Below are 26352 nucleotides of genomic sequence, written 5' to 3'. Positions count from 1 at the left end.
CAAATGAGCTCAAGTGTGTCTCTTCTCTACAGGTGACACTGTCCAAGCTTCTGTGTGACAACTGTGACTATGTGGAAAGTGAACAGTGGTCTGTCTTTGACCTTCCAGACCCCTTCCTGTAAGTACTGCTCCTGCACACACACACACACACACACACACACACACACACACACACACACACACACATACAGACACAGACAAAATGCTATCCCCTTATCCCTTCCTCACCCCCAGGAACCCCCGAGTGTCATGTCGCGACCTCCCCGGGGTGAACCTTGAGCTGTGGAAAGAGCGTGTGTCATGTGGCGTAGGCAAGACTAACATCGACATAAGTGGAGCAGAACGCATCTCTCCTTGTGTTATGTGCACCTGTACCAAGGAAGGGGTGAGTCTTGTGCATCTGTCTGTCTGTCTGTTTGTCTGTTTGTTTTGCTATTTATAATGCTATCAATGCCTGGAAGTGCCTATCTGTCTGTTTATCTGCTTATTAAACCCAACCCCCACAGCCTGTCTGCCAGAGCCTCAATTAACAAGTGCCTAGAGACTCCCTAAAGGCAAATCTAAGTATTTCTCCCTCTCTCTCTCTCTCTCTCTCTCTCTCTCTCTCTCACAGCTAGTCTGCCAGCCTCAACTAACAATGGTACCTGGAGTCCACTTATATACAAAGCTGAGTGTTTCTCTGTCTCTCTCTCCTCCACAGCCTGTCTGCCAGAGCCTCAAGATAGACAACTGCTTCCACCTGGCCCAGTCCTACAGTCCTGAGTCTATTCTGAATGACCACGTGTGCAAGGTGCAGTGTGCATTTGCCTTCCGTGCCTTCCCACAAGTGGCCACTCAGGACTCCAACCAGCTCGGATTTGCCAACAGTTAAAGAGCTGACGTCACAAGAAATGGTTAGAGAATATTTTGCAATGTCCCTATCTTGTGAAGTATGTTAGGGGTGGGGATGCTCTCTCTCTCTCTCTCTCTCTCTCTCTCTCTCTCTCTCTCTCTCTCTCTCTCTCTCTCTCTGTCTGTCTGTCTGTGTAAGAGGCAAGTTTTGTTTTTGTTCAGCAGATATATGGTATATTATGACAGTGAATTTGGGGTTGAGTGGTTGTATTTAGCAATGTCTCTCTGGAGTAATGCTGTAAATTTTTGTGTTTGTTTCTCCCTTGTATGTATGTATGTATGTTCCTCCTGCTCCTCCTCCTTGGGTTTGTGGAAGACTATAACATCTTACAGAAAAAAAAAAAAGAAAATTAAGTTGTTTTCATAATGCTGCTACTGCTGTTTGTATGTATGTATGTATCTATGCATCTGTGTATATGTGTGTGTGTGTGTGTGTGTGTGTGTGTGTGTGTGTGTATTGATGGAAACACACACACACACACACACACACACACACACACACACACACACACATGATTAGGTAGAGAACAGACACAAGAAAAGGTATATTCATTCAAATCTTGCAAAATGACCTTAGTATGGCCCAGAATACAGGTCATTTAAGGTCAAGTTGCATGAAATTTGGTTATTTAGTGAGGAATGTTGGTATATGTTGACCTCAGCAAGACCCAGGACACAAGGTCATTCAAGGTCAGATGTATTGCTGTTTTGAATTCAGCAGATCCAGAATGAAAGGTCATTGAAGGTCAAATTATGTTTATGAAGCTTTTCTATTTAATTTAGTGAGATGTGTGTGTGTGTGTGTGTGTGTGTGTGTGTGTGTGTGTGTGTGTGTGTGTGTGTGTGTGTGTGTGTTCATGTGTTATTCAATATCATTCATCTATGTCTTTTCAGCTCCTTTTAGCCCTAACTTATTCATGTGTGTTCTGTCAATGGTCTCACTTCATTGCACCTCCATTCACTGTGTTAAGAAAGGAAAAGTCTCTTGGTGTGGTAGGAAACTGAAAATTATATTTCTGCGTGCTTATTTTCTTCTGCTAAGTAAACCTAACTCATATTTTATCCTAGTGTGTGTGTGTGTGTGTGTGTGTGTGTGTGTGTGTGTGTGTGTGTGTGTGTGTGTGTGTGTGTGTATTGTATGTTAATGTAAATTGTAATATGTATTTTATTTTTTATAAAATATTGGCTAAACATGATATTTCTATGTAGTAATGTCCCTCTTCAGTCTCCCTGTGTGTGTGTGTGTGTGTGTGTGTGTGTGTGTGTGTGTGTGTGTGTGTGTGTGTGTGTGTGTGTGTGTGTGTGTGTGTGTGTGTATTGTATGTTAATGTAAATTGTAATATGTATTTTATTTTTTATAAAATATTGGCTAAACATGATATTTCTATGTAGTAATGTCCCTCTTCAGTCTCCCTGTGTGTGTGTGTGTGTGTGTGTGTGTGTGTGTGTGTGTGTGTGTGTGTGTGTGTGTGTGTGTGTGTGTGTGTGTGTGTGTGTGTGTGTGTGTGTGTGTATTGTATGTTAATGTAAATTGTAATATGTATTTTATTTTTAATAAAATATTGGCTAAACATGATATTTCTATGTAGCAATGTCCCTCTTCAGTCTCCCTGTGTGTGTGTGTGTGTGTGTGTGTGTGTGTGTGTGTGTGTGTGTGTGTGTGTGTGTGTGTGTGTGTGTGTGTGTGTGTGTGTGTGTGTGTGGTGTTTTGTCTGGGTCATCTTGTGTAGAACTGCTGACCTGCTATATATATATATATATATATATATATATATATATATATATATATATATATATATATATATATATATATATATATATATATATATATATATATATATATATATATTTTAGTGTCCAAATTGCCCCAATATGTCATGGGTAGGGTGTGGTGCTTCCTATCAGGGAAACAATGCCTCCCCTAATTTGGCAGGAAAGAATACATGTACACTTGCCATACAGAGGAAAAAAAAAAAAAAAAAAACTGTTACAGGACTGCACAAGTAATACAATACAGTGAAGCCTCTGATACTGAATAAGATGAGAAAAATAATATCAATGAAAGGAATGATGAAACACTTTGAAGATGTAACAGGAGGGGGAGAAAGCTATTAATTAATGGAGTAGGTTATAATGGAAACAATGAAGGCAAGAATGAGAGCAGGAAAGAGGAAAAGTAAATAAAAGTTTATCTATTTATTTACATTTAATGGGTACAGCAAGGGAGTTTCTATGTATCTATCTGTCCACCTGTCCACCTGTCCATCTGTCCACCAGGTTGGCAATCCCACACAGGGTGGCCCAGACAGAGCACCATCCACTCATACACACATCATTCACGCTCTTAGTGCTATCAGCCCCTAATGGAGAGGGTATTCACCTAACATAAAAAATAACTATAACAATCTCATTGCCACATAATCAGCTTAGTGCTTCAGACGCAAGATATTAAACCAATAGGAATGAGGGAGTAAATGAGATGAGATTTTGCATCAGCAAAATCCTTTGGTTCAGTAATCAGGGCAGAAGAAGGAATGGTGGGCTCAAGCTTGATAACGCCAGCTTTAAATGAGATACAACCTAACACTGTGTTTACTAATGCAATTGTTCTGTGGATTTTTACTAAGTTTAGATACACATAGAAGAATTTGTTTGTTGAATACTTCCTTTCTGGTTTTTTAATGATTTATTTTTTAATTGTTAGGGTGTTGAAGAGGTTTTTCATAATATTAGTGATAGTTTTGTAGGCTCTGCTTATTTATCTATTTGTTATTTTGTCTATCTATTAATCTCTCAGTCTACCCATTGATCTAAGTATCTGCTGGACCTAACCTAACTAGGCCTATCTCTGCTTATCTCTCAATGTCTATCTATTTACCTAATCTAACCATCTATCTCTCTATCTCTCAGTCTATTTAACTTTGTTTTATCTAACCATTTATCTATCTCTCTACATACCTGTGGAGCATACCTAAACTAACCATACCTGCTGTAACTTAACCATACCTAAACTAACTTGACCACACCAAAACTAACCTAACCATACCTGCTGTAACCTAACCATACCTAAACTAACTTAACCACATCCAAACCTAACCACACCCAAACTAACCTAACTGTACTTGCTGTAACCTAACCTAACCATACCCAAAACTAACCTAACGTAACTACACCCAACCATATCAAACCTAAGCTAACCATACCTAAATTCAAGGCAAGGTATGCGTGTCTAGCCAGTGGTAGCCATAATTATTTCCTGTTTTCATCAATAAAAAAAAAAGGCATTGAATTCAATTTAAAAAAAACATTTCAATTATTGTTAAAGGTTTGTAGAAAAGAATATATGAAGAGCTAGTGTTGTTTCATAAGGTAGGTAATGAAATACTGGCACATTAATAAAAGTGATATCAAGCCTCAATATACTGACATACGGTAATAATACTGTGGCACCATCACAATCACCAGCACCACCACCTTACCATTTATATCACTAGACAACCACCTCTACACCGTACGTAATGTACTTTCCACATATAATGCATACCTTTGGGCAAATTGGTGTCAGCGGAGCATTGAATGAATGCCTCTTGGCACTTGCTGGGAGACTGGATGCCTTGGCAGTGTTGCCAGACTGAATTATGCATAATCTGACCAAATCTGACAAAATATCTGTAGAAATCTGTAACCCATAAGGAAAATTTCTGAGGAAAAATATGTTGATAATAATGAAATTTTATTAGCCCTATGGTAACTCACATAAACAGAACAAAGGGTATTTAGTTAATTTTAACTGAAAACAAGCATTTAGGAAGTGTAGCCCATAAAGGCGACGTCACACGGGAGATTTTAGAAATGGAAGCTAAATCTCAAAAACTTGCGATATTTGTGAAAAAATAGTGGTTGCATATCCCGTTTGACGACGTCTTAATACAACTACATGCAATTTTACACATATTACACACCCAGCATAAACCATTTGTAGTGAGAGAAGCACTGTATGAAAAAGAAAACTGCACTCTTACACAGGACATAATAAAGCTAATGAGATCACATGACATATCAAGCAGTATATATCAAGCATATATTGGATAATGACATAATGCTAGCAGATAGAAACTAAATTGAGAGAAGCACTGTGTGAAAAAGAAAAACTGCACTCATACACAGGACATAATAAAGCTAATGAGATCACATAACATATCAAGCAGTATATATCAAGCATATATGGGATAATGACATAATGCTAGCAGATAGAAAATAAATTGAGAGAAGCACTGTGTGAAAAAGAAAAACTGCACTCATACACAGGACATAATTAAGCTAATGAGATCACATGACATATCAAGCAGTATATATCAAGTATATATGGGATAATGACATAATGCTAGCAGATAGAAAATAAATTGAGAGAAGCACTGTGTGAAAAAGAAAAACTGCACTCATACACAGGACATAATTAAGCTAATGAGATCACATGACATATCAAGCAGTATATATCAAGCAGTATATATCAAGCATATATGGGATAATGACATAATGCTAGCATTATGTCATTATCCCATACCACATACCCCTTGGTATTATACCAAGGGGTATGTGCCATGGGCACATACCCCTTGGGTCCCTTGGCCCCTTTTCGAGACTCTACGTCCATAGGCTCGGGCCCCCTTTACATAATCATTATTATATAGGCCCTGGCCCCGTGGCAGTTTGCTACCTCTGCTAACCTATTGTTATGCCTCTGAGCATGCAGAGCTTACTTACTTGCTATAGCTTGTAGTTGTAAGGGTATCGACGATGTAGCTCTATAGCTTGTTCTTGTGTGTTTGCTGGGGTCGTGTAGGGCAGGCTGTGGGACTGTGGGAGTATGTTTGTACTTTGTTTACATGACGCGCGTGCGCCCGGGCCTCGGGGATCAGGATGATCTTGATCTTTATGTAGCCTCTGAACTAAAACTTGATGTTGCAGGTGCCTCCTTCTAGGGGAGGGCTGGCCTTTTCTATCGGCAGAGAGAGAGAGAGAGAGAGAGAGAGAGAGAGAGAGAGAGAGAGAGAGAGAGAGAGAGAGAGAGAGAAAATCAGATGTTAGTATGCGAGAGAGAGAGAGAGAGAGAGAGAGAGAGAGAGAGAGAGAGAGAGAGAGAGAGAGAGAGAGAGAGAGAGAGAGAGAGAGAGAGAGAGAGAGAGAGAGAATATTAACATGGGATAGAAGGGGTTAAGTTAATTTTAATGAGAGAGAGAGAGAGAGAGAGAGAGAGAGAGAGAGAGAGAGAGAGAGAGAGAGAGAGAGAGAGAGAGAGAGAGAGAGAGAGAGAGAGAGAGAGAGAGAGAGAGAGAGAGAGAGAGAGAGAGAGAGAGAGAGAGAGAGAGAGAGAGAGAGAGAGAGAGAGAGAGAGATGACAGTACAGCACTAGTGACAAGTTGTGGTCCCTGGCTGGCTGGGCAGTGTTAGTTGCAAGCTGTGCAGTAGTGAAGGCAACTATTGCACTCATTATTTCATCATTCACATTATTTATCTCGCATATACACTGACAGAGAGAGAGAGAGAGAGAGAGAGAGAGAGAGAGAGAGAGAGAGAGAGAGAGAGAGAGAGAGAGAGAGAGAGAGAGAGAGAGAGAGAGAGAGAGAGAGAGAGAGAGAGAGAGAGAGAGAGAGAGAGAGAGGAAGGACAGTATAGCACTAGTGACGTGTTGTGGTCCCTGGTTGGCTGGGCGGTGTTAGTTGCTAGCTGTGCATAAGTAAAGTCAACCATTGTAGTCATTATTTCATCATTCACATTATTTATTTCACAAATACACTGAGATAGATAGATAGATAGATAGATAGATAGATAGAGAGAGAGAGAGAGAGAGAGAGAGAGAGAGAGAGAGAGAGAGAGAGAGAGAGAGAGAGAGAGAGAGAGAGAGAGAGAGAGAGAGAGAGAGAGAGAGAGAGAGAGAGAGAGAGAGAGAGAGAGAGAGAGAGAGAGAGAGAGAGAGAGAGAGAGAGAGAGAGAGAGAGAGAGAGAGAGAGAGGGGAAGGACAGTACAGCACTAGTGACGTGTTGTGGTCCCTGGCTGGCTGGGAGGTGTTAGTTACCAGCTGTGCATTAGTGAAGGCAACTATTGCACTCATTATTACATCATTCACATTATTTATCTCACATATACACTGACAGAGAGAGAGAGAGAGAGAGAGAGAGAGAGAGAGAGAGAGAGAGAGAGAGAGAGAGAGAGAGAGAGAGAGAGAGAGAGAGAGAGAGAGAGAGAGAGAGAGAGAGAGAGAGAGAGAGAGAGAGAGAGAGAGAGAGAGAGAGAGAGAGAGAGAGAGAGAGAGAGGAAGGAATGTACAGCACTAGTGACGTGTTGTGGTCCCTGGCTGGCTGGGCGGTGTTAGTTGCTAGCTGTGCATAAGTGAAGTCAACCATTGTAGTCATTATTTCATCATTCACATTATTTATCTCACAAATACACTGAGAGAGATAGATAGATAGATAGATAGATAGATAGAGAGAGAGAGAGAGAGAGAGAGAGAGAGAGAGAGAGAGAGAGAGAGAGAGAGAGAGAGAGAGAGAGAGAGAGAGAGAGAGAGAGAGAGAGAGAGAGAGAGAGAGAGAGAGAGATGACAGTACAGCACAAGTGACAAGTTGTGGTCCCTGGCTGGCTGGGCAGTGTTAGTTGCAAGCTGTGCATTAGTGAAGGCAACTATTGCACTCATTATTTCATCATTCACATTATTTATCACGCATATACACTGACAGAGAGAGAGAGAGAGAGAGAGAGAGAGAGAGAGAGAGAGAGAGAGAGAGAGAGAGAGAGAGAGAGAGAGAGAGAGAGAGAGAGAGAGAGAGAGAGAGAGAGAGAGAGAGAGAGAGAGAGAGGGAGGAAGGACTGTACAGCACTAGTGACGTGTTGTGGTCCCTGGCTGGCTGGGCGGTGTTAGTTGCTAGCTGTGCATAAGTGAAGTCAACCATTGTAGTCATTATTTCATCATTCACATTATATATCTCACAAATACACTGAGATAGATAGATAGATAGATAGATAGATAGATAGATAGAGAGAGAGAGAGAGAGAGAGAGAGAGAGAGAGAGAGAGAGAGAGAGAGAGAGAGAGAGAGAGAGAGAGAGAGAGAGAGAGAGAGAGAGAGAGAGAGAGAGAGAGAGAGAGAGAGAGAGAGAGAGAGAGAGAGAGAGAGAGAGAGAGAGAGAGAGAGAGAGAGAGAGAGAGAGAGAGAGAGAGAGAGAGAGAGAGAGAGAGAGAGAGAGAGAGAGAGAGAGAGAGAGAGAGAGAGAGAGAGAGAGAGAGAGAGAGAGAGAGAGAGAGAGAGAGAGAGAGAGAGAGAGAGAGAGAGAGAGAGAGAGAGAGAGAGAGAGAGAGAGAGAGAGAGAGAGAGAGAGAGAGAGAGAGAGAGAGAGAGAGAGAGAGAGAGAGAGAGAGAGAGAGAGAGAGAGAGAGAGAGAGAGAGAGAGAGAGAGAGAGAGAGAGAGAGAGAGAGAGAGAGAGAGAGAGAGAGAGAGAGAGAGAGAGAGAGAGAGAGATGACAGTACAGAACTAGTGAAGAGTTGTGGTCCCTGACTGGCTGGGCAGTGTTAGTTGCAAGCTGTGCAGTAGTGAAGGCAACTATTGCACTCATTATTTCATCATTCACATTATTTATCTCGCATATACACTGACAGAGAGAGAGAGAGAGAGAGAGAGAGAGAGAGAGAGAGAGAGAGAGAGAGAGAGAGAGAGAGAGAGAGAGAGAGAGAGAGAGAGAGAGAGAGAGAGAGAGAGAGAGAGAGAGAGAGAGAGAGAGAGAGGGAGGAAGGACAGTACAGCACTAGTAACGTGTTGTGGTCCCTGGCTGGCTGGGCGGTGTTAGTTGCTAGCTGTGCATAAGTGAAGTCAACCATTGTAGTCATTATTTCATCATTCACATTATTTATCTCACAAATACACTGAGATAGATAGATAGATAGATAGAGAGAGAGAGAGAGAGAGAGAGAGAGAGAGAGAGAGAGAGAGAGAGAGAGAGAGAGAGAGAGAGAGAGAGAGAGAGAGAGAGAGAGAGAGAGAGAGAGAGAGAGAGAGAGAGAGAGATGACAGTACAGAACTAGTGACAAGTTGTGGTCCCTGGCTGGCTGGGCAGTGTTAGTTGCAAGCTGTGCAGTAGTGAAGGCAACTATTGCACTCATTATTTCATCATTCACATTATTTATCTCGCATATACACTGACAGAGAGAGAGAGAGAGAGAGAGAGAGAGAGAGAGAGAGAGAGAGAGAGAGAGAGAGAGAGAGAGAGAGAGAGAGAGAGAGAGAGAGAGAGAGAGAGAGAGAGAGAGAGAGAGAGAGAGAGAGAGAGAGAGAGAGAGAGAGAGAGAGAGAGAGAGAGAGAGAGAGAGAGAGAGAGAGAGAGAGAGAGAGAGAGAGAGAGAGAAAGGAAGGACAGTACAGCACTAGTGACGTGTTGTGGTCCCTGGCTGGCTGGGCGGAGTTAGTTGCTAGCTGTGCATAAGTGAAGTCAACCATTGTAGTCATTATTTCATCATTCACATTATTTATCTCACAAATACACTGAGATAGATAGATAGATAGATAGATAGATAGATAGATAGATAGAGAGAGAGAGAGAGAGAGAGAGAGAGAGAGAGAGAGAGAGAGAGAGAGAGAGAGAGAGAGAGAGAGAGAGAGAGAGAGAGAGAGAGAGAGAGAATGACTGTACAGCACTAGTGACAAGTTGTGGTCCCTGGCTGGCTGGGCAGTGTTAGTTGCAAGCTGTGCATTAGTGAAGGCAACTATTGCACTCATTATTTCATCATTCACATTATTTATCTCGCATATACACTGACAGAGAGAGAGAGAGAGAGAGAGAGAGAGAGAGAGAGAGAGAGAGAGAGAGAGAGAGAGAGAGAGAGAGAGAGAGAGAGAGAGAGAGAGAGAGAGAGAGAGAGAGAGAGAGAGAGAGAGAGAGAGAGAGAGAGAGAGAGAGAGAGAGAGAGAGAGAGAGAGAGAGAGAGAGAGAGAGAGAGAGAGAGAGAGAGAGAGAGAGAGAGAGAGAGAGAGAGAGAGAGAGAGAGAGAGAGGAAGGACAGTACAGCACTAGTGATGTGTTGTGGTCCCTGGCTGGCTTGGCGGTGTTAGTTGCTAGCTGTGCATAAGTGAAGTCAACCATTGTAGACATTATTTCATCATTCACATTATTTATCTCACAAATACACTAAGAGAGATAGATAGATAGATAGATAGATAGATAGAGAGAGAGAGAGAGAGAGAGAGAGAGAGAGAGAGAGAGAGAGAGAGAGAGAGAGAGAGAGAGAGAGAGAGAGAGAGAGAGAGAGAGAGAGAGAGAGAGAGAGAGAGAGAGAGAGAGAGAGAGAGAGAGAGAGAGAGAGAGAGAGAGAGAGAGAGAGAGAGAGAGAGAGAGAGAGAGAGAGAGAGAGAGAGAGAGAGAGAGAGAGAGAGAGAGAGAGAGAGAGAGAGAGAGAGAGAGAGAGAGAGAGAGAGATGACAGTACAGCACTAGTGACAAGTTGTGGTCCCTGGCTGGCTGGGCAGTGTTAGTTGCAAGCTGTGCAGTAGTGAAGGGAACTATTGCACTCATTATTTCATCATTCACATTATTTATCTCGCATATACACTGACAGAGAGAGAGAGAGAGAGAGAGAGAGAGAGAGAGAGAGAGAGAGAGAGAGAGAGAGAGAGAGAGAGAGAGAGAGAGAGAGAGAGAGAGAGAGAGAGAGAGAGAGAGAGAGAGAGAGAGAGAGAGAGAGAGAGAGAGAGAGAGAGAGAGAGAGGGAGAGACTTAACCAAACCTAACTAACTGAATTAATATAAACCTAACCTGATGGAAAGAAATAAAGAAAAATAAAAGCTGCAACCGGCCTTACCTTTCTTGAGAAGCGTCTTTTTTATGTTTTTACATATTTCCCTGGTGGCAGACGCTACTAGCCGCCCCCTGGCGACACCCCTCGCCACCTCACACATGTACAGACCGACTGCCGCTTTAAAAAGCAACAAATTCACTCCTATATCAAGTCTGACTGGTGCGTTTGTTTACATTTCTCTGGGTCTCGGTCTGGACTCAGGCCTGCAGGATGGGAGAATGTTAGAAAACGAGAGATTTTCAGGGGAAACTAGTTATAAGTCTATTATAAAATACCGTGATACAACCACGAATAATGTCTTAATAATGCACTATTTTCCTAACAGTATACTGAGGGTCGACAAACTGAAAGGCTTTGGAGTAGTCAACAAAGACTGATTTCACTAATTAATTGCTTGGTATGTCAGTCATCTTTGAATCGTCTTTTTTGCCTTGTATATTTATGACTCTAATTTTTAATGCCTCTGTTAACAACACAACACTTTATCACACTAATCAGTAAACAATACCAAAAGCTCCCCCTTCTGCAGGCCTGACTCCTCCCTTTCATTCAGACCCTTTCTTTCCCTCTCTCTCAGCTTGCCCGCCTTCGTATCTGCCTCTATATTTACTCGTGATTCAGAGTATACAACTCTACACCCATACTGACCTATAGGTACAGTGCAAATAGCTTTTCTTCCTCCCTGTTTTTCCCTGTCTCTCTGCCTGTCTGCCCTCTTTCTCCCTCTCTACTGACTCATGGCTCAAAGATACAAGTCTAATTAAGCTTTGAACCTCTCTGTCTCTACAATATCATAAAACCTCAACACTCCAAACCAACACCAACCCTGCCAACACCTACCTGTCTCTCTGCCTCAGTCAGTCAGTCAGTCAGTCAGTCAGTCAGTCAGCCATTCAACCAGCCAGCTAGCCATTCAACCAACCAGCCAATCAATCAGTCACTCAGCTAGTCAGTCAGTCAGTCAGTCAGTCAGACAGTCAGTCAGTCAGTCAGTCAGTCAGTCAGCCAGTCAGTCAGCCATTCAACCAGCCAGCTAGCCATTCAACCAACCAGCCAATCAATCAGTCACTCAGTTAGTCAGTCAGTCAGTCAGTCAGTCAGTCAGTCAGTCAGTCAGTCAGTCAGTCAGTCAGTCAGTCAGTCAGTTAGCCATTCAACCAGCCAGCTAGCCATTCAACCAACCAGCCAATCAATCAGTCACTCAGCTAGTCAGTCAGTCAGTCAGTCAGTCAGTCAGTCAGTCAGTCAGTCAGTCAGTCAGTCAGTCAGCCATTCAACCAGCCAGCTAGGCATTCAACCAACCAGCCAATCAATCAGTCACTCAGCTAGTCAGTCAGTCAGTCAGTCAGTCAGTCAGTCAGTCAGTCAGTTAGTCAGTCAGTCAGCCAGTCAGTCAGCCATTCAACCAGCCAGCTAGCCATTCAACCAACTAGCCAATCAATCAGTCACTCAGCTAGTCAGTCAGTCAGTCAGTCAGTCAGTCAGTCAGTCAGTCAGTCAGTCAGCAGCCATTCAACCAGCCAGCTAGCCATTCAACCAACCAGCCAATCAATCAGTCACACAGCTAGTCAGTTAGTCAGTCAGTCAGTCAGTCAGTCAGTCAGTCAGTCAGTCAGCCATTCAACCAGCCAGCTAGCCATTCAACCAACCAGCCAATCAATCAGTCACTCAGTTAGTCAGTCAGTCAGTCAGTCAGTCAGTCAGTCAGTCAGTTAGCCATTCAACCAGCCAGCTAGCAATTCGACTAAACAGCCAATCAATCAGTCACTCAGCTAGTCAGTCAGTCAGTCAGTCAGTCAGTCAGTCAGTCAGTCAGTCAGTCAGTCAGTCAGTCAGTCAGCCATTCAACCAGCCAGCTAGGCATTCAACCAACCAGCCAATCAATCAGTCACTCAGCTAGTCAGTCAGTCAGTCAGTCAGTCAGTCAGTCAGTCAGTCAGTCAGTCAGTCATTCAACCAACCAGCTAGCCACCCAACTAGCTAACCAGCCAGTCAATCAGTCACTCAGCCAGCCAGTCAGTCAGTCAGTCAGTTAGTAAGCCAGCCAGCAAGCCAGCCAGCCAGCCAGTCAGTCAGTCAGTCAGTCAGTCACTCAGCCAGCGAGTCAGCCGGCCAGCCAATCAGTTAGTTCTGTGGGCCTGTGTATGGTTCTGGTGGGCCTCTGTTTGGTTTGTGTTAGGTTCAGCTAGGCCTCTGTTTGGTCTGTGTTTGGTCTCTGGGCCATAGATGCAGCAAGACCGGTTCAAAATTCCAAGCACTGACGCACTGCACAGAGTACCACCTCATGCCTGCTTGGTGTGAAAGAGTCTGCTGGGACAAATGACCTACACAGCAACTTGTATCAGTCCCCCAGATGTGTTCCTGGAAGCTCAGTGTTATGGATGCAGTGTGACATGCTGACTTAGGGAAGGCTGTCTGTCGTGGCTGCACCTTGCTGTGGCTAAGAAAAGGCTGTGTTTGTTTGAAGTGCTGTACTGGTCATGCTGGGAAGTGTACAGGCCACCATTAGTAGTAGAAATGTTGCAGTAGAATGAAATTAGTTGGGAAATGTAATGCATAATTATTGGCAGGGAAAAGATGGTGACAGGGATGCTGGGACGTGCTTCACTGTACACCGTGGTGGCCGCCCCTTGGTGCTTGGCGGTACCTTATAGGGCATCAAGGGGCAGTTATTGTAGTCTCATCTTACAGCAAAACAAGTAAAAGAAAAAAAATAGTAATAATAATAATAATAAAAAAATTTTTTTATCATTGTCTTGATGAGCACAAATCTTTCCCTGCCAATACATAAACAGCACATTTTTTCACTAAATTTCACCATTGTAGTACACATTTATACTAGTAATGATGACCTGTAGACTTTCCAGGCATGACAACACTTGAAACACAACCATTTTGTTAGCTACAGCATAGAGCAGCCACCAGACAGCCTTCCCCCACGTCAGCATGTCACACACTGAATCTGTCAGTCTGCTTTCAAGAACACATGAGGGACTAACAGGAGTTGCCATGTACTTAATTTCCTGCAGATTCTTTCACACCAAGGAGTAGCAAGTTGGAAGTCTGTGATTGTAACTATCCTGCTCAATTTCAGCTTCTATTCTAATCTCTACTTAATCTCCATATAGTTCCATTTTGGCCATAAGTCACTGTTTACTTAATCAATCCCTCCTAAGACACTGCACTTTTTTCAGATTATAGAGCTGATAGGTCTCGGTAGGGGGTTGACAGGCCTTGGTGAGGCTTGAGAGGGCCTTGGTGGGGGCTGACAGGGTTTGGTAGGGCTTGGCAGGGGTGACAGCAAAGGCTTCTGTTTAAAATCTCACATCTCAAGCCACCTCATTACTTGAGAGGTGACAAAGGGCTTGGCAGAGCTTGACAGGGATTGGTAGAGGTGACAGAGGCAGGCAGGAGTGACAGGGGATGACAAGGAACACCTCAAAATTAATGTACACGCATGTACAGACCGACTGCCCCTCTAAAAATGCTTCAAACTTTCCTTGTTTTGTATAAGCTTGAGCACCTGGTACACTCACGGGCACACAGCACCCCCGGGCCGTCCCCCAACACCTCAGGACTCGGGAAAGGGGGGGTCCCAGGCCGGGATGGAAATAAATAAATAAAAATAAAAGCTGGAACCGGCCTTACCTTTCTTGAGGGCGTCTTCTTTATGTCTGTACATATTTCCACGGTGGCACACGCTACTAGCCGCCCCCTGGACACGCCTCTCGCCACCTCACGCATGTACAGACCGACTGCCCCTCTCTGAAAAGCAACAAATTCAGCCCTATATCAAGTCAGACTCGTGCCTGTTTACATTTCTCTGGGTCTCTGTCAGGGCTCAGGCGTGTAGAATGGGAGAATGGTAGAAAACGAAAGATTTTCAGGGGAAACTAGTTATAAGTCTATTATAAAATACCGTGATACAACCACTAATAATGTCTTAATAATGCACTTTTTCCTAACAGTATACTGAGGTCGACAAACTGAAAGGCTTTGGAGTAGTCAACAAAGACTGATTTCACTAATTAATTGCTTGGTATGTCAGTCACTTTGAATCGTCTTTTTGCCTTGTGACTAATTTTTAATGTCTCGGTTAGGTTAGGTTAGGTTAGGTTAGGTTAGGTTAGGTTAGGTTAGGTTAGGTTAGGTCAGTCACTCAGCTAGTCAGTCAGTCAGTCAGTCAGTCAGTCAGTCAGTCAGTCAGTCAGTCAGTCAGTCAGTCAGCCAGTCAGTCAGCCATTCAACCAGCCAGCTAGCCATTCAACCAACTAGCCAATCAATCAGTCACTCAGCTAGTCAGTCAGTCAGTCAGTCAGTCAGTCAGTCAGTCAGTCAGTCAGCCATTCAACCAGCCAGCTAGCCATTCAACCAACCAGCCAATCAATCAGTCACTCAGCTAGTCAGTTAGTCAGTCAGTCAGTCAGTCAGTCAGTCAGTTAGCCATTCAACCAGCCAGCTAGCCATTCAACCAACCAGCCAATCAATCAGTCACTCAGCTAGTCAGTCAGTCAGTCAGTCAGTCAGTCAGTCAGTCAGTCAGTCAGTCAGTCAGCCATTCAACCAGCCAGCTAGGCATTCAACCAACCAGCCAATCAATCAGTCACTCAGCTAGTCAGTCAGTCAGTCAGTCAGTCAGTCAGTCAGTCAGTCAGCCAGTCAGTCAGCCATTCAACCAGCCAGCTAGCCATTCAACCAACTAGCCAATCAATCAGTCAGTCAGTCAGTCAGTCAGTCAGTCAGTCAGTCAGTCAGTCAGTCAGTCAGTCAGTCAGTCAGTCAGTCAGTCAGTCAGTCAGTCAGTCAGTCAGGTTAGGTTAGGTTAGGTTAGGTTAGGTTAGGTTAGGTCAGGTCAGGTTAGGTTAGGTTAGGTTAGGTTAGGTCAGGTTAGGTTAGGTTAGGTTAGGTTAGGTCAGGTCAGGTCAGGTTAGGTTAGGTTAGGTTATGTTAGGTTAGGAAAGGTTAGGTTAGGTTAGGTTAGGTTAAAAAAAAAAAGATATTTTTTTTCAGGTGAGGGCCAGTTAGGTTGTTTTTGTGGTACAGATTTAAGGTACAGTGACACATGGTACAGTGGCTTATGGTGAAGGTAGACAAGGCCTTCCTGCACCATTAGCACCATAGAGTACAGTGCTGTGGTACTGTAGCACTGAAATATTAAGCAAACACAAAAAAAAAAAGATATTTTTTTTCAGGTGAGGGCCAGTTAGGTTGTTTTTGTGGTACAGTTTTAAGGTACAGTGACGCATGGTACAGTCGCTTATGGTGAAGGTAGACAAGGCCTTCCTGCACCATTAGCATCATAGGGTACAGTGATGTGGTATTGTAGCACTGAAATATTAAGAACACGAAAAAAAAACGATATATTTTTTTTTAAGTGAGGGCCAGTTAGGTTAAGTTTTTGGGGTACAGTTTAAATGTACAGTGACGCATGGTATAGTGGCTTATGGTGCAGGTAGACAAGGCCTTCCTGCATCATTAGCACCACACACACAGAGAGAGAGAGAGAGAGAGAGAGAGAGAGAGAGAGAGAGAGAGAGAGAGAGAGAGAGACTTAACCAAACCTAACTAACTGAATTAATATAAACCTAACCTGATGGAAAGAAATAAAGAAAAAATAAAAGCTGCAACCGGCCTTACCTTTCTTGAGAAGCGTCTTTTTTATGTTTTTACATATTTCCCTGGTGGCAGACGCTACTAGCCGCCCCCTGGCGACACCCCTCGCCACCTCACACATGTACAGACCGACTGCCGCTTTAAAAAGCAACAAATTCACTTCTATATCAAGTCTGACTGGTGCGTTTGTTTACATTTCTCTGGGTCTCGGTCTGGACTCAGGCCTGCAGGATGGGAGAATGTTAGAAAACGAGAGATTTTCAGGCAAAACTAATATAAGTTAATGTTGTGATACAAAACTACAACCACTAATAATAATATACCTCATGTTTTAATAATGCCAAGACAATACAAGATAAACATTAATGACTTACAATGAAAAACAAGATGGAGATAGACAAATTAGGAAAGAAATAGGTTTCTATAGAGTATTACTGTGTGTGTGTGTGTGTGTGTGTGTGTGTGTGTGTGTGTGTGTGTGTGTGTCACTAATTTCTATCTCTTTCTCTCTCTCCTGAGAACTATTTCATATTGCTGTACATCAACATGAAATATCACCACACAAGCCTCTCTCTCTTTCTCTGCACCTCACAACACAACACTTTATCACACTAATCAGTAAACAATACCAAAAGCTCCCCTTCTGCAGGCCTGACTCCTCCCTTTCATTCAGACCCTTTCTTTCCCTCTCTCTCAGCTTGCCCGCCTTCGTATCTGCCTCTATATTTACTCTTGATTCAAGTATACAACTCTACACCATACTGACCTATAGGTACAGTGCAAATAGCTTTTCTTCCTTCCTGTTTTTCCTGTCTCTCTGCCTGTCTGCCTCTTTCTCCCTCTCTACTGACTCATGGCTCAAAGATACAAGTCTAATTAAGCTTTGAACCTCTCTGTCTCTACAATATCATAAAACCTCAACACTCCAAACCAAACCAACCCTGCCAACACCTACCTGTCTCTCTGCCTCAGTCAGTCAGTCAGTCAGTCAGTCAGTCAGTCAGTCAGCCATTCAACCAGCCAGCTAGCCATTCAACCAACCAGCCAATCAATCAGTCATTCAGCTAGTCAGTCAGTCAGTCAGTCAGTCAGTCAGTCAGTCAGTCAGTCAGTCAGCCAGTCAGTCAGCCATTCAACCAGCCAGCTAGCCATTCAACCAACTAGCCAATCAATCAGTCACTCAGCTAGTCAGTCAGTCAGTCAGTCAGTCAGTCAGTCAGTCAGTCAGTCAGCCATTCAACCAGCCAGCTAGCCATTCAACCAACCAGCCAATCAATCAGTCACTCAGCTAGTCAGTTAGTCAGTCAGTCAGTCAGTCAGTCAGTCAGTCAGTCAGTCAGTCAGTCAGTCAGTCAGCCATTCATCCAGCCAGCTAGCCATTCAACCAACCAGCCAATCAATCAGTCACTCAGTCAGTCAGTCAGTCAGTCAGTCAGTCAGTCAGTCAGTCAGTTAGCCATTCAACCAGCCAGCTAGCCATTCAACCAACCAGCCAATCAATCAGTCACTCAGCTAGTCAGTCAGTCAGTCAGTCAGTCAGTCAGTCAGTCAGTCAGTCAGTCAGCCATTCAACCAGCCAGCTAGGCATTCAACCAACCAGCCAATCAATCAGTCACTCAGCTAGTCAGTCAGTCAGTCAGTCAGTCAGTCAGTCAGTCAGCCAGTCAGTCAGCCATTCAACCAGCCAGCTAGCCATTCAACCAACTAGCCAATCAATCAGTCACTCAGTCAGTCAGTCAGTCAGTCAGTCAGTCAGTCAGTCAGTCAGTCAGTCAGTCAGTCAGTCAGTCAGGTTAGGTTAGGTTAGGTTAGGTTAGGTTGGGTTAGGTCAGGTCAGGTTAGGTTAGGTTAGGTTAGGTTAGGTCAGGTCAGGTTAGGTTAGGTTAGGTTAGGTCAGGTCAGGTCAGGTTAGGTTAGGTTAGGTTAGGTTAGGTAAGGTTAGGTTAGGTTAGGTTAAAAAAAAAAAAAGATATTTTTTTTCAGGTGAGGGCCAGTTAGGTTGTTTTTGTGGTACAGATTTAAGGTACAGTGACACATGGTACAGTGGCTTATGGTGAAGGTAGACAAGGCCTTCCTGCACCATTAGCACCATAGAGTACAGTGCTGTGGTACTGTAGCACTGAAATATTAAGCAAACACAAAAAAAAAAAGATATTTTTTTTCAGGTGAGGGCCAGTTAGGTTGTTTTTGTGGTACAGTTTTAAGGTACAGTGACGCATGGTACAGTCGCTTATGGTGAAGGTAGACAAGGCCTTCCTGCACCATTAGCATCATAGGGTACAGTGATGTGGTATTGTAGCACTGAAATATTAAGAACACGAAAAAAAAACGATATATTTTTTTTTAAGTGAGGGCCAGTTAGGTTAAGTTTTTGGGGTACAGTTTAAATGTACAGTGACGCATGGTATAGTGGCTTATGGTGCAGGTAGACAAGGCCTTCCTGCACCATTAGCACCACAGAGAGAGAGAGAGAGAGAGAGAGAGAGAGAGAGAGAGAGAGAGAGAGAGAGAGAGAGAGAGAGAGAGAGAGAGAGAGAGAGAGAGAGAGAGAGAGAGAGAGAGAGAGAGAGAGAGAGACTTAACCAAACCTAACTAACTGAATTAATATAAACCTAACCTGATGGAAAGAAATAAAGAAAAAATAAAAGCTGCAACCGGCCTTACCTTTTTTGAGAAGCGTCTTTTTTATGTTTTTACATATTTCCCTGGTGGCAGACGCTACTAGCCGCCCCCTGGCGACACCCCTCGCCACCTCACACATGTACAGACCGACTGCCGCTTTAAAAAGCAACAAATTCACTCCTATATCAAGTCTGACTGGTGCGTTTGTTTACATTTCTCTGGGTCTCGGTCTGGACTCAGGCCTGCAGGATGGGAGAATGTTAGAAAACGAGAGATTTTCAGGCAAAACTAATATAAGTTAATGTTGTGATACAAAACTACAACCACTAATAATAATATACCTCATGTTTTAATAATGCCAAGACAATACAAGATAAACATTAATGACTTACAATGAAAAACAAGATGGAGATAGACAAATTAGGAAAGAAATAGGTTTCTATAGAGTATTACTGTGTGTGTGTGTGTGTGTGTGTGTGTGTGTGTGTGTCACTAATTTCTATCTCTTTCTCTCTCTCCTGAGAACTATTTCATATTGCTGTACATCAACATGAAATATCACCACACAAGCCTCTCTCTCTTTCTCTGCACCTCACAACACAACACAACACTTTATCACACTAATCAGTAAACAATACCAAAAGCTCCCCTTCTGCAGGCCTGACTCCTCCCTTTCATTCAGACCCTTTCTTTCCCTCTCTCTCAGCTTGCCCGCCTTCGTATCTGCGTCTATATTTACTCTTGATTCAAGTATACAACTCTACACCATACTGACCTATAGGTACAGTGCAAATAGCTTTTCTTCCTCCCTGTTTTTCCTGTCTCTCTGCCTGTCTGCCTCTTTCTCCCTCTCTACTGACTCATGGCTCAAAGATACAAGTCTAATTAAGCTTTGAACCTCTCTGTCTCTACAATATCATAAAACCTCAACACTCCAAACCAAACCAACCCTGCCAACACCTACCTGTCTCTCTGCCTCAGTCAGTCAGTCAGTCAGTCAGTCAGTCAGTCAGTCAGTCAGTCAGCCATTCAACCAGCCAGCTAGCCATTCAACCAACCAGCCAATCAATCAGTCACTCAGCTAGTCAGTCAGTCAGTCAGTCAGTCAGTCAGTCAGTCAGTCAGCCAGTCAGTCAGCCATTCAACCAGCCAGCTAGCCATTCAACCAACTAGCCAATCAATCAGTCACTCAGCTAGTCAGTCAGTCAGTCAGTCAGTCAGTCAGTCAGTCAGTCAGTCAGTCAGTCAGTCAGCCATTCAACCAGCCAGCTAGCCATTCAACCAACCAGCCAATCAATCAGTCACTCAGCTAGTCAGTCAGTCAGTCAGTCAGTCAGTCAGTCAGTCAGTCAGCCATTCAACCAGCCAGCTAGCCATTCAACCAACCAGCCAATCAATCAGTCACTCAGTTAGTCAGTCAGTCAGTCAGTCAGTCAGTCAGTCAGTCAGTCAGTCAGTCAGTCAGTCAGTCAGTCAGTTAGCCATTCAACCAGCCAGCTAGCCATTCAACCAACCAGCCAATAAATCAGTCACTCAGCTAGTCAGTCAGTCAGTCAGTCAGTCAGTCAGTCAGTCAGTCAGTCAGTCAGTCAGCCATTAAACCAGCCAGCTAGGCATTCAACCAACCAGCCAATCAATCAGTCACTCAGCTAGTCAGTCAGTCAGTCAGTCATTCAGTCAGTCAGTCAGTCAGTCAGTCAGCCAGTCAGTCAGCCATTCAACCAGCCAGCTAGCCATTCAACCAACTAGCCAATCAATCAGTCACTCAGTCAGTCAGTCAGTCAGTCAGTCAGTCAGTCAGTCAGTCAGTCAGTCAGTCAGTCAGTCAGCCATTCAACCAGCCAGCTAGCCATTCAACCAACCAGCCAATCAATCAGTCACTCAGCTAGTCAGTTAGTCAGTCAGTCAGTCAGTCAGTCAGTCAGTCAGTCAGTCAGTCAGTCAGTCAGCCATTCAACCAGCCAGCTAGCCATTCAACCAACCAGCCAATCAATCAGTCACTCAGTTAGTCAGTCAGTCAGTCAGTCAGTCAGTCAGTCAGTCAGTCAGTCAGTCAGTCAGTTAGCCATTCAACCAGCCAGCTAGCCATTCAACCAACCAGCCAATCAATCAGTCACTCAGCTAGTCAGTCAGTCAGTCAGTCAGTCAGTCAGTCAGTCAGTCAGTCAGTCAGTCAGTCAGTCAGTCAGTCAGCCATTCAACCAGCCAGCTAGGCATTCAACCAACCAGCCAATCAATCAGTCACTCAGCTAGTCAGTCAGTCAGTCAGTCAGTCAGTCAGTCAGTTAGTCAGTCAGTCAGCCAGTCAGTCAGCCATTCAACCAGCCAGCTAGCCATTCAACCAACTAGCCAATCAATCAGTCACTCAGCTAGTCAGTCAGTCAGTCAGTCAGTCAGTCAGTCAGTCAGTCAGTCAGTCAGTCAGTCAGTCAGTCAGCCATTCAACCAACCAGCCAATCAATCAGTCACTCAGCTAGTCAGTTAGTCAGTCAGTCAGTCAGTAAGTCAGTCAGTCAGTCAGTCAGTCAGCCATTCAACCAGCCAGCTAGCCATTCAACCAACCAGCCAATCAATCAGTCACTCAGTTAGTCAGTCAGTCAGTCAGTCAGTCAGTCAGTCAGTCAGTCAGTCAGTCAGTCAGTTAGCCATTCAACCAGCCAGCTAGCCATTCGACAAACCAGCCAATCAATCAGTCACTCAGCTAGTCAGTCAGTCAGTTAGTCAGTCAGTCAGTCAGTCAGTCAGTCAGTCAGTCAGTCAGTCAGTCAGCCATTCAACCAGCCAGCTAGGCATTCAACCAACCAGCCAATCAATCAGTCACTCAGCTAGTCAGTCAGTCAGTCAGTCAGTCAGTCAGTCAGTCAGCCATTCAACCAACCAGCTAGCCACCCAACTAGCTAACCAGCCAGTCAATCAGTCACTCAGCCAGCCAGTCAGTCAGTCAGTCAGTTAGTAAGCCAGCCAGCAAGCCAGCCAGCCAGCCAGTCAGTCAGTCAGTCAGTCAGTCACTCAGCCAGCGAGTCAGCCGGCCAGCCAGTCAGTTAGTTCTGTGGGCCTGTGTATGGTTCTGGTGGGCGTCTGTTTGGTTTGTGTTAGGTTCAGCTAGCCCTCTGTTTGGTCTGTGTTTGGTCTCTGGGCCATAGATGCAGCAAGACCGGTTCAAAATTCCAAGCACAGACGCACTGCACAGACTACCACCTCATGCCTGCTTGGTGTGAAAGAGTCTGCTGGGACAAATGACCTACACAGCAACTTGTATCAGTCCCCCAGATGTGTTCCTGGAAGTTCAGTGTTATGGATGCAGTGTGACATGCTGACTTAGGGAAGGCTGTCTGTCGTGGCTGCACCTTGCTGTGGCTAAGAAAAGGCTGTGTTTGTTTGAAGTGCTGTACTGGTCATGCTGGGAAGTGTACAGGTCACCATTAGTAGTAGAAATGTTGCACTAGAATGAAATTAGTTGGGAAATGTAATGCATAATTATTGGCAGGGAAAAGATGGTGACAGGGATGCTGGGACGTGCTTCACTGTGCACCGTGGTGGCCGCCCCTTGGTGCTTGGCGGTACCTTATAGGGCATCAAGGGGCAGTTATTGTAGTCTCATCTTACAGCAAAACAAGTAAAAGAAAAAAAATAGTAATAATAATAATAATATAAAAATTTTTTTATCATTGTCTTGATGAGCACAAATCTTTCCCTGCCAATACATAAACAGCACATTTTTTCACTAAATTTCACCATTGTAGTACACATTTATACTAGTAATGATGACCTGTAGACTTTCCAGGCATGACAACACTTGAAACACAACCATTTTGTTAGCTACAGCATAGAGCAGCCACCAGACAGTCTTCCCCCCACGTCAGCATGTCACACACTGAATCTGTCAGTCTGCTTTCAAGAACACATGAGGGACTAACAGGAGTTGCCATGTACTTAATTTCCTGCAGATTCTTTCACACCAAGGAGTAGCAAGTTGGAAGTCTGTGATTGTAACTATCCTGCTCAATTTCAGCTTCTATTCTAATCTCTACTTAATCTCCATATAGTTCCATTTTGGCCATAAGTCACTGTTTACTTAATCAATCCCTCCTAAGACACTGCACTTTTTTCAGATTATAGAGCTGATAGGTCTCGGTAGGGGGTTGACAGGCCTTGGTGAGGCTTGAGAGGGCCTTGGTGGGGGCTGACAGGGTTTGGTAGGGCTTGGCAGGGGTGACAGCAAAGGCTTCTGTTTAAAATCTCACATCTCAAGCCACCTCATTACTTGAGAGGTGACAAAGGGCTTGGCAGAGCTTGACAGGGATTGGTAGAGGTGACAGAGGCAGGCAGGAGTGACAGGGGATGACAAGGAACACCTCAAAATTAATGTACACGCATGTACAGACCGACTGCCCCTCTAAAAATGCTTCAAACTTTCCTTGTTTTGTATAAGCTTGAGCACCTGGTACACTCACGGGCACACAGCACCCCCGGGCCGTCCCCCAACACCTCAGGACTCGGGAAAGGGGGGGTCCCAGGCCGGGATGGAAATAAATAAATAAAAATAAAAGCTGGAACCGGCCTTACCTTTCTTGAGGGCGTCTTCTTTATGTCTGTACATATTTCCACGGTGGCACACGCTACTAGCCGCCCCCTGGACACGCCTCTCGCCACCTCACGCATGTACAGACCGACTGCCCCTCTCTGAAAAGCAACAAATTCAGCCCTATATCAAGTCTGACTCGTGCCTGTTTACATTTCTCTGGGTCTCTGTCAGGGCTCAGGCGTGTAGAATGAAAGAATGATAGAAAACGAAAGATTTTCAGGGGAAACTAGTTATAAGTCTATTATAAAATACCGTGATACAACCACTAATAATGTCTTAATAATGCACTTTTTCCTAACAGTATACTGAGGTCGACAAACTGAAAGGCTTTGGAGTAGTCAACAAAGACTGATTTCACTAATTAATTGCTTGGTATGTCAGTCACTTTGAATCGTCTTTTTGCCTTGAGACTAATTTTTAATGTCTCGGTTAGGTTAGGTTAGGTTAGGTTAGGTTAGGTAAGGTAAGGTTAGGTTAGGTTAGGTTAGGTTAGGTTAGGTTAGGTCAGGTCAGGTTAGGTTAGGTTAGGTTAGGTTAGGTTAGGTCAGGTTAGGTTAGGTTAGGTTAGGTTAGGTCAGGTCAGTTTAGGTTAGGTTAGGTTAGGTTAGGTAAGGTTAGGTTAGGTTAGGTTAGGTTAAAAAAAAAAGAGATTTTTTTTCAGGTGAGGGCCAGTTAGGTTGTTTTTGTGGTACAGATTTAAGGTACAGTGACACATGGTACAGTGGCTTATGGTGAAGGTAGACAAGGCCTTCCTGCACCATTAGCACCATAGAGTACAGTGCTGTGGTACTGTAGCACTGAAATATTAAGCAAACACAAAATAAAAAAGATATTTTTTTTCAGGTGAGGGCCAGTTAGGTTGTTTTTGTGGTACAGTTTTAAGGTACAGTGACGCATGGTACAGTCGCTTATGGTGAAGATAGACAAGGCCTTCCTGCACCATTAGCATCATAGGGTACAGTGATGTGGTATAGTAGCACTGAAATATTAAGAACACGAAAAAAAAACGATATATTTTTTTTTAAGTGAGGGCCAGTTAGGTTATTTTTTTGGGGTACAGTTTAAATGTACAGTGACGCATGGTATAGTGGCTTATGGTGCAGGTAGACAAGGCCTTCCTGCACCATTAGCACCACAGAGAGAGAGAGAGAGAGAGAGAGAGAGAGAGAGAGAGAGAGAGAGAGAGAGAGAGAGAGAGAGAGAGAGACTTAACCAAACCTAACTAACTGAATTAATATAAACCTAACCTGATGGAAAGAAATAAAGAAAAAATAAAAGCTGCAACCGGCCTTACCTTTCTTGAGAAGCGTCTTTTTTATGTTTTTACATATTTCCCTGGTGGCAGACGCTACTAGCCGCCCCCTGGCGACACCCCTCGCCACCTCACACATGTACAGACCGACTGCCGCTTTAAAAAGCAACAAATTCACTCCTATATCAAGTCTGACTGGTGCTTTTGTTTACATTTCTCTGGGTCTCGGTCTGGACTCAGGCCTGCAGGATGGGAGAATGTTAGAAAACGAGAGATTTTCAGGCAAAACTAATATAAGTTAATGTTGTGATACAAAACTACAACCACTAATAATAATATACCTCATGTTTTAATAATGCCAAGACAATACAAGATAAACATTAATGACTTACAATGAAAAACAAGATGGAGATAGACAAATTAGGAAAGAAATAGGTTTCTATAGAGTATTACTGTGTGTGTGTGTGTGTGTGTGTGTGTGTGTGTCACTAATTTCTATCTCTTTCTCTCTCTCCTGAGAACTATTTCATATTGCTGTACATCAACATGAAATATCACCACACAAGCCTCTCTCTCTTTCTCTGCACCTCACAACACAACACAACACTTTATCACACTAATCAGTAAACAATACCAAAAGCTCCCCTTCTGCAGGCCTGACTCCTCCCTTTCATTCAGACCCTTTCTTTCCCTCTCTCTCAGCTTGCCCGCCTTCGTATCTGCGTCTATATTTACTCTTGATTCAAGTATACAACTCTACACCATACTGACCTATAGGTACAGTGCAAATAGCTTTTCTTCCTCCCTGTTTTTCCTGTCTCTCTGCCTGTCTGCCTCTTTCTCCCTCTCTACTGACTCATGGCTCAAAGATACAAGTCTAATTAAGATTTGAACCTCTCTGTCTCTACAATATCATAAAACCTCAACACTCCAAACCAAACCAACCCTGCCAACACCTACCTGTCTCTCTGCCTCAGTCAGTCAGTCAGTCAGTCAGTCAGTCAGTCAGTCAGCCATTCAACCAGCCAGCTAGCCATTCAACCAACCAGCCAATCAATCAGTCACTCAGCTAGTCAGTCAGTCAGTCAGTCAGTCAGTCAGTCAGTCAGTCAGTCAGTCAGTCAGCCAGTCAGTCAGCCATTCAACCAGCCAGCTAGCCATTCAACCAACTAGCCAATCAATCAGTCACTCAGCTAGTCAGTCAGTCAGTCAGTCAGTCAGTCAGTCAGTCAGTCAGCCATTCAACCAGCCAGCTAGCCATTCAACCAACCAGCCAATCAATCAGTCACTCAGCTAGTCAGTTAGTCAGTCAGTAAGTCAGTCAGTCAGTCAGTCAGTCAGTCAGTCAGTCAGTCAGTCAGTCAGTCAGCCATTCAACCAGCCAGCTAGCCATTCAACCAACCAGCCAATCAATCAGTCACTCAGTTAGTCAGTCAGTCAGTCAGTCAGTCAGTCAGTCAGTCAGTCAGTCAGTCAGTCAGTCAGTCAGTTAGCCATTCAACCAGCCAGCTAGCCATTCAACCAACCAGCCAATAAATCAGTCA

General features: G+C 44.0%; 1 protein-coding gene across 1 annotated transcript in view; it reads left to right on the top strand.

Annotated features, from left to right (window-relative positions):
* The window catches only part of LOC135104004 (heme peroxidase 2-like), a 9277-nt gene extending 7193 nt beyond the window's left edge, over positions 1 to 2084 (top strand). Inside the window, exons 11-13 of the mRNA XM_064010868.1 lie at positions 33 to 118; positions 235 to 385; positions 701 to 2084. Of these exons, the coding sequence (XP_063866938.1) occupies positions 33 to 118; positions 235 to 385; positions 701 to 871 (408 nt within the window). The 3' untranslated portion in view covers positions 872 to 2084. The remainder of the gene's footprint in view (positions 1 to 32; positions 119 to 234; positions 386 to 700) is intronic.
* The last annotated feature ends 24268 nt before the right edge of the window (positions 2085 to 26352 follow it).

This window comes from Scylla paramamosain, chromosome 10, assembly GCF_035594125.1.
Source record: "Scylla paramamosain isolate STU-SP2022 chromosome 10, ASM3559412v1, whole genome shotgun sequence".
Lineage (NCBI taxonomy): Eukaryota > Metazoa > Arthropoda > Malacostraca > Decapoda > Portunidae > Scylla > Scylla paramamosain.
Note: the sequence above shows the minus strand (reverse complement) of the source record. Positions and strands in the feature narration are given on the sequence as shown.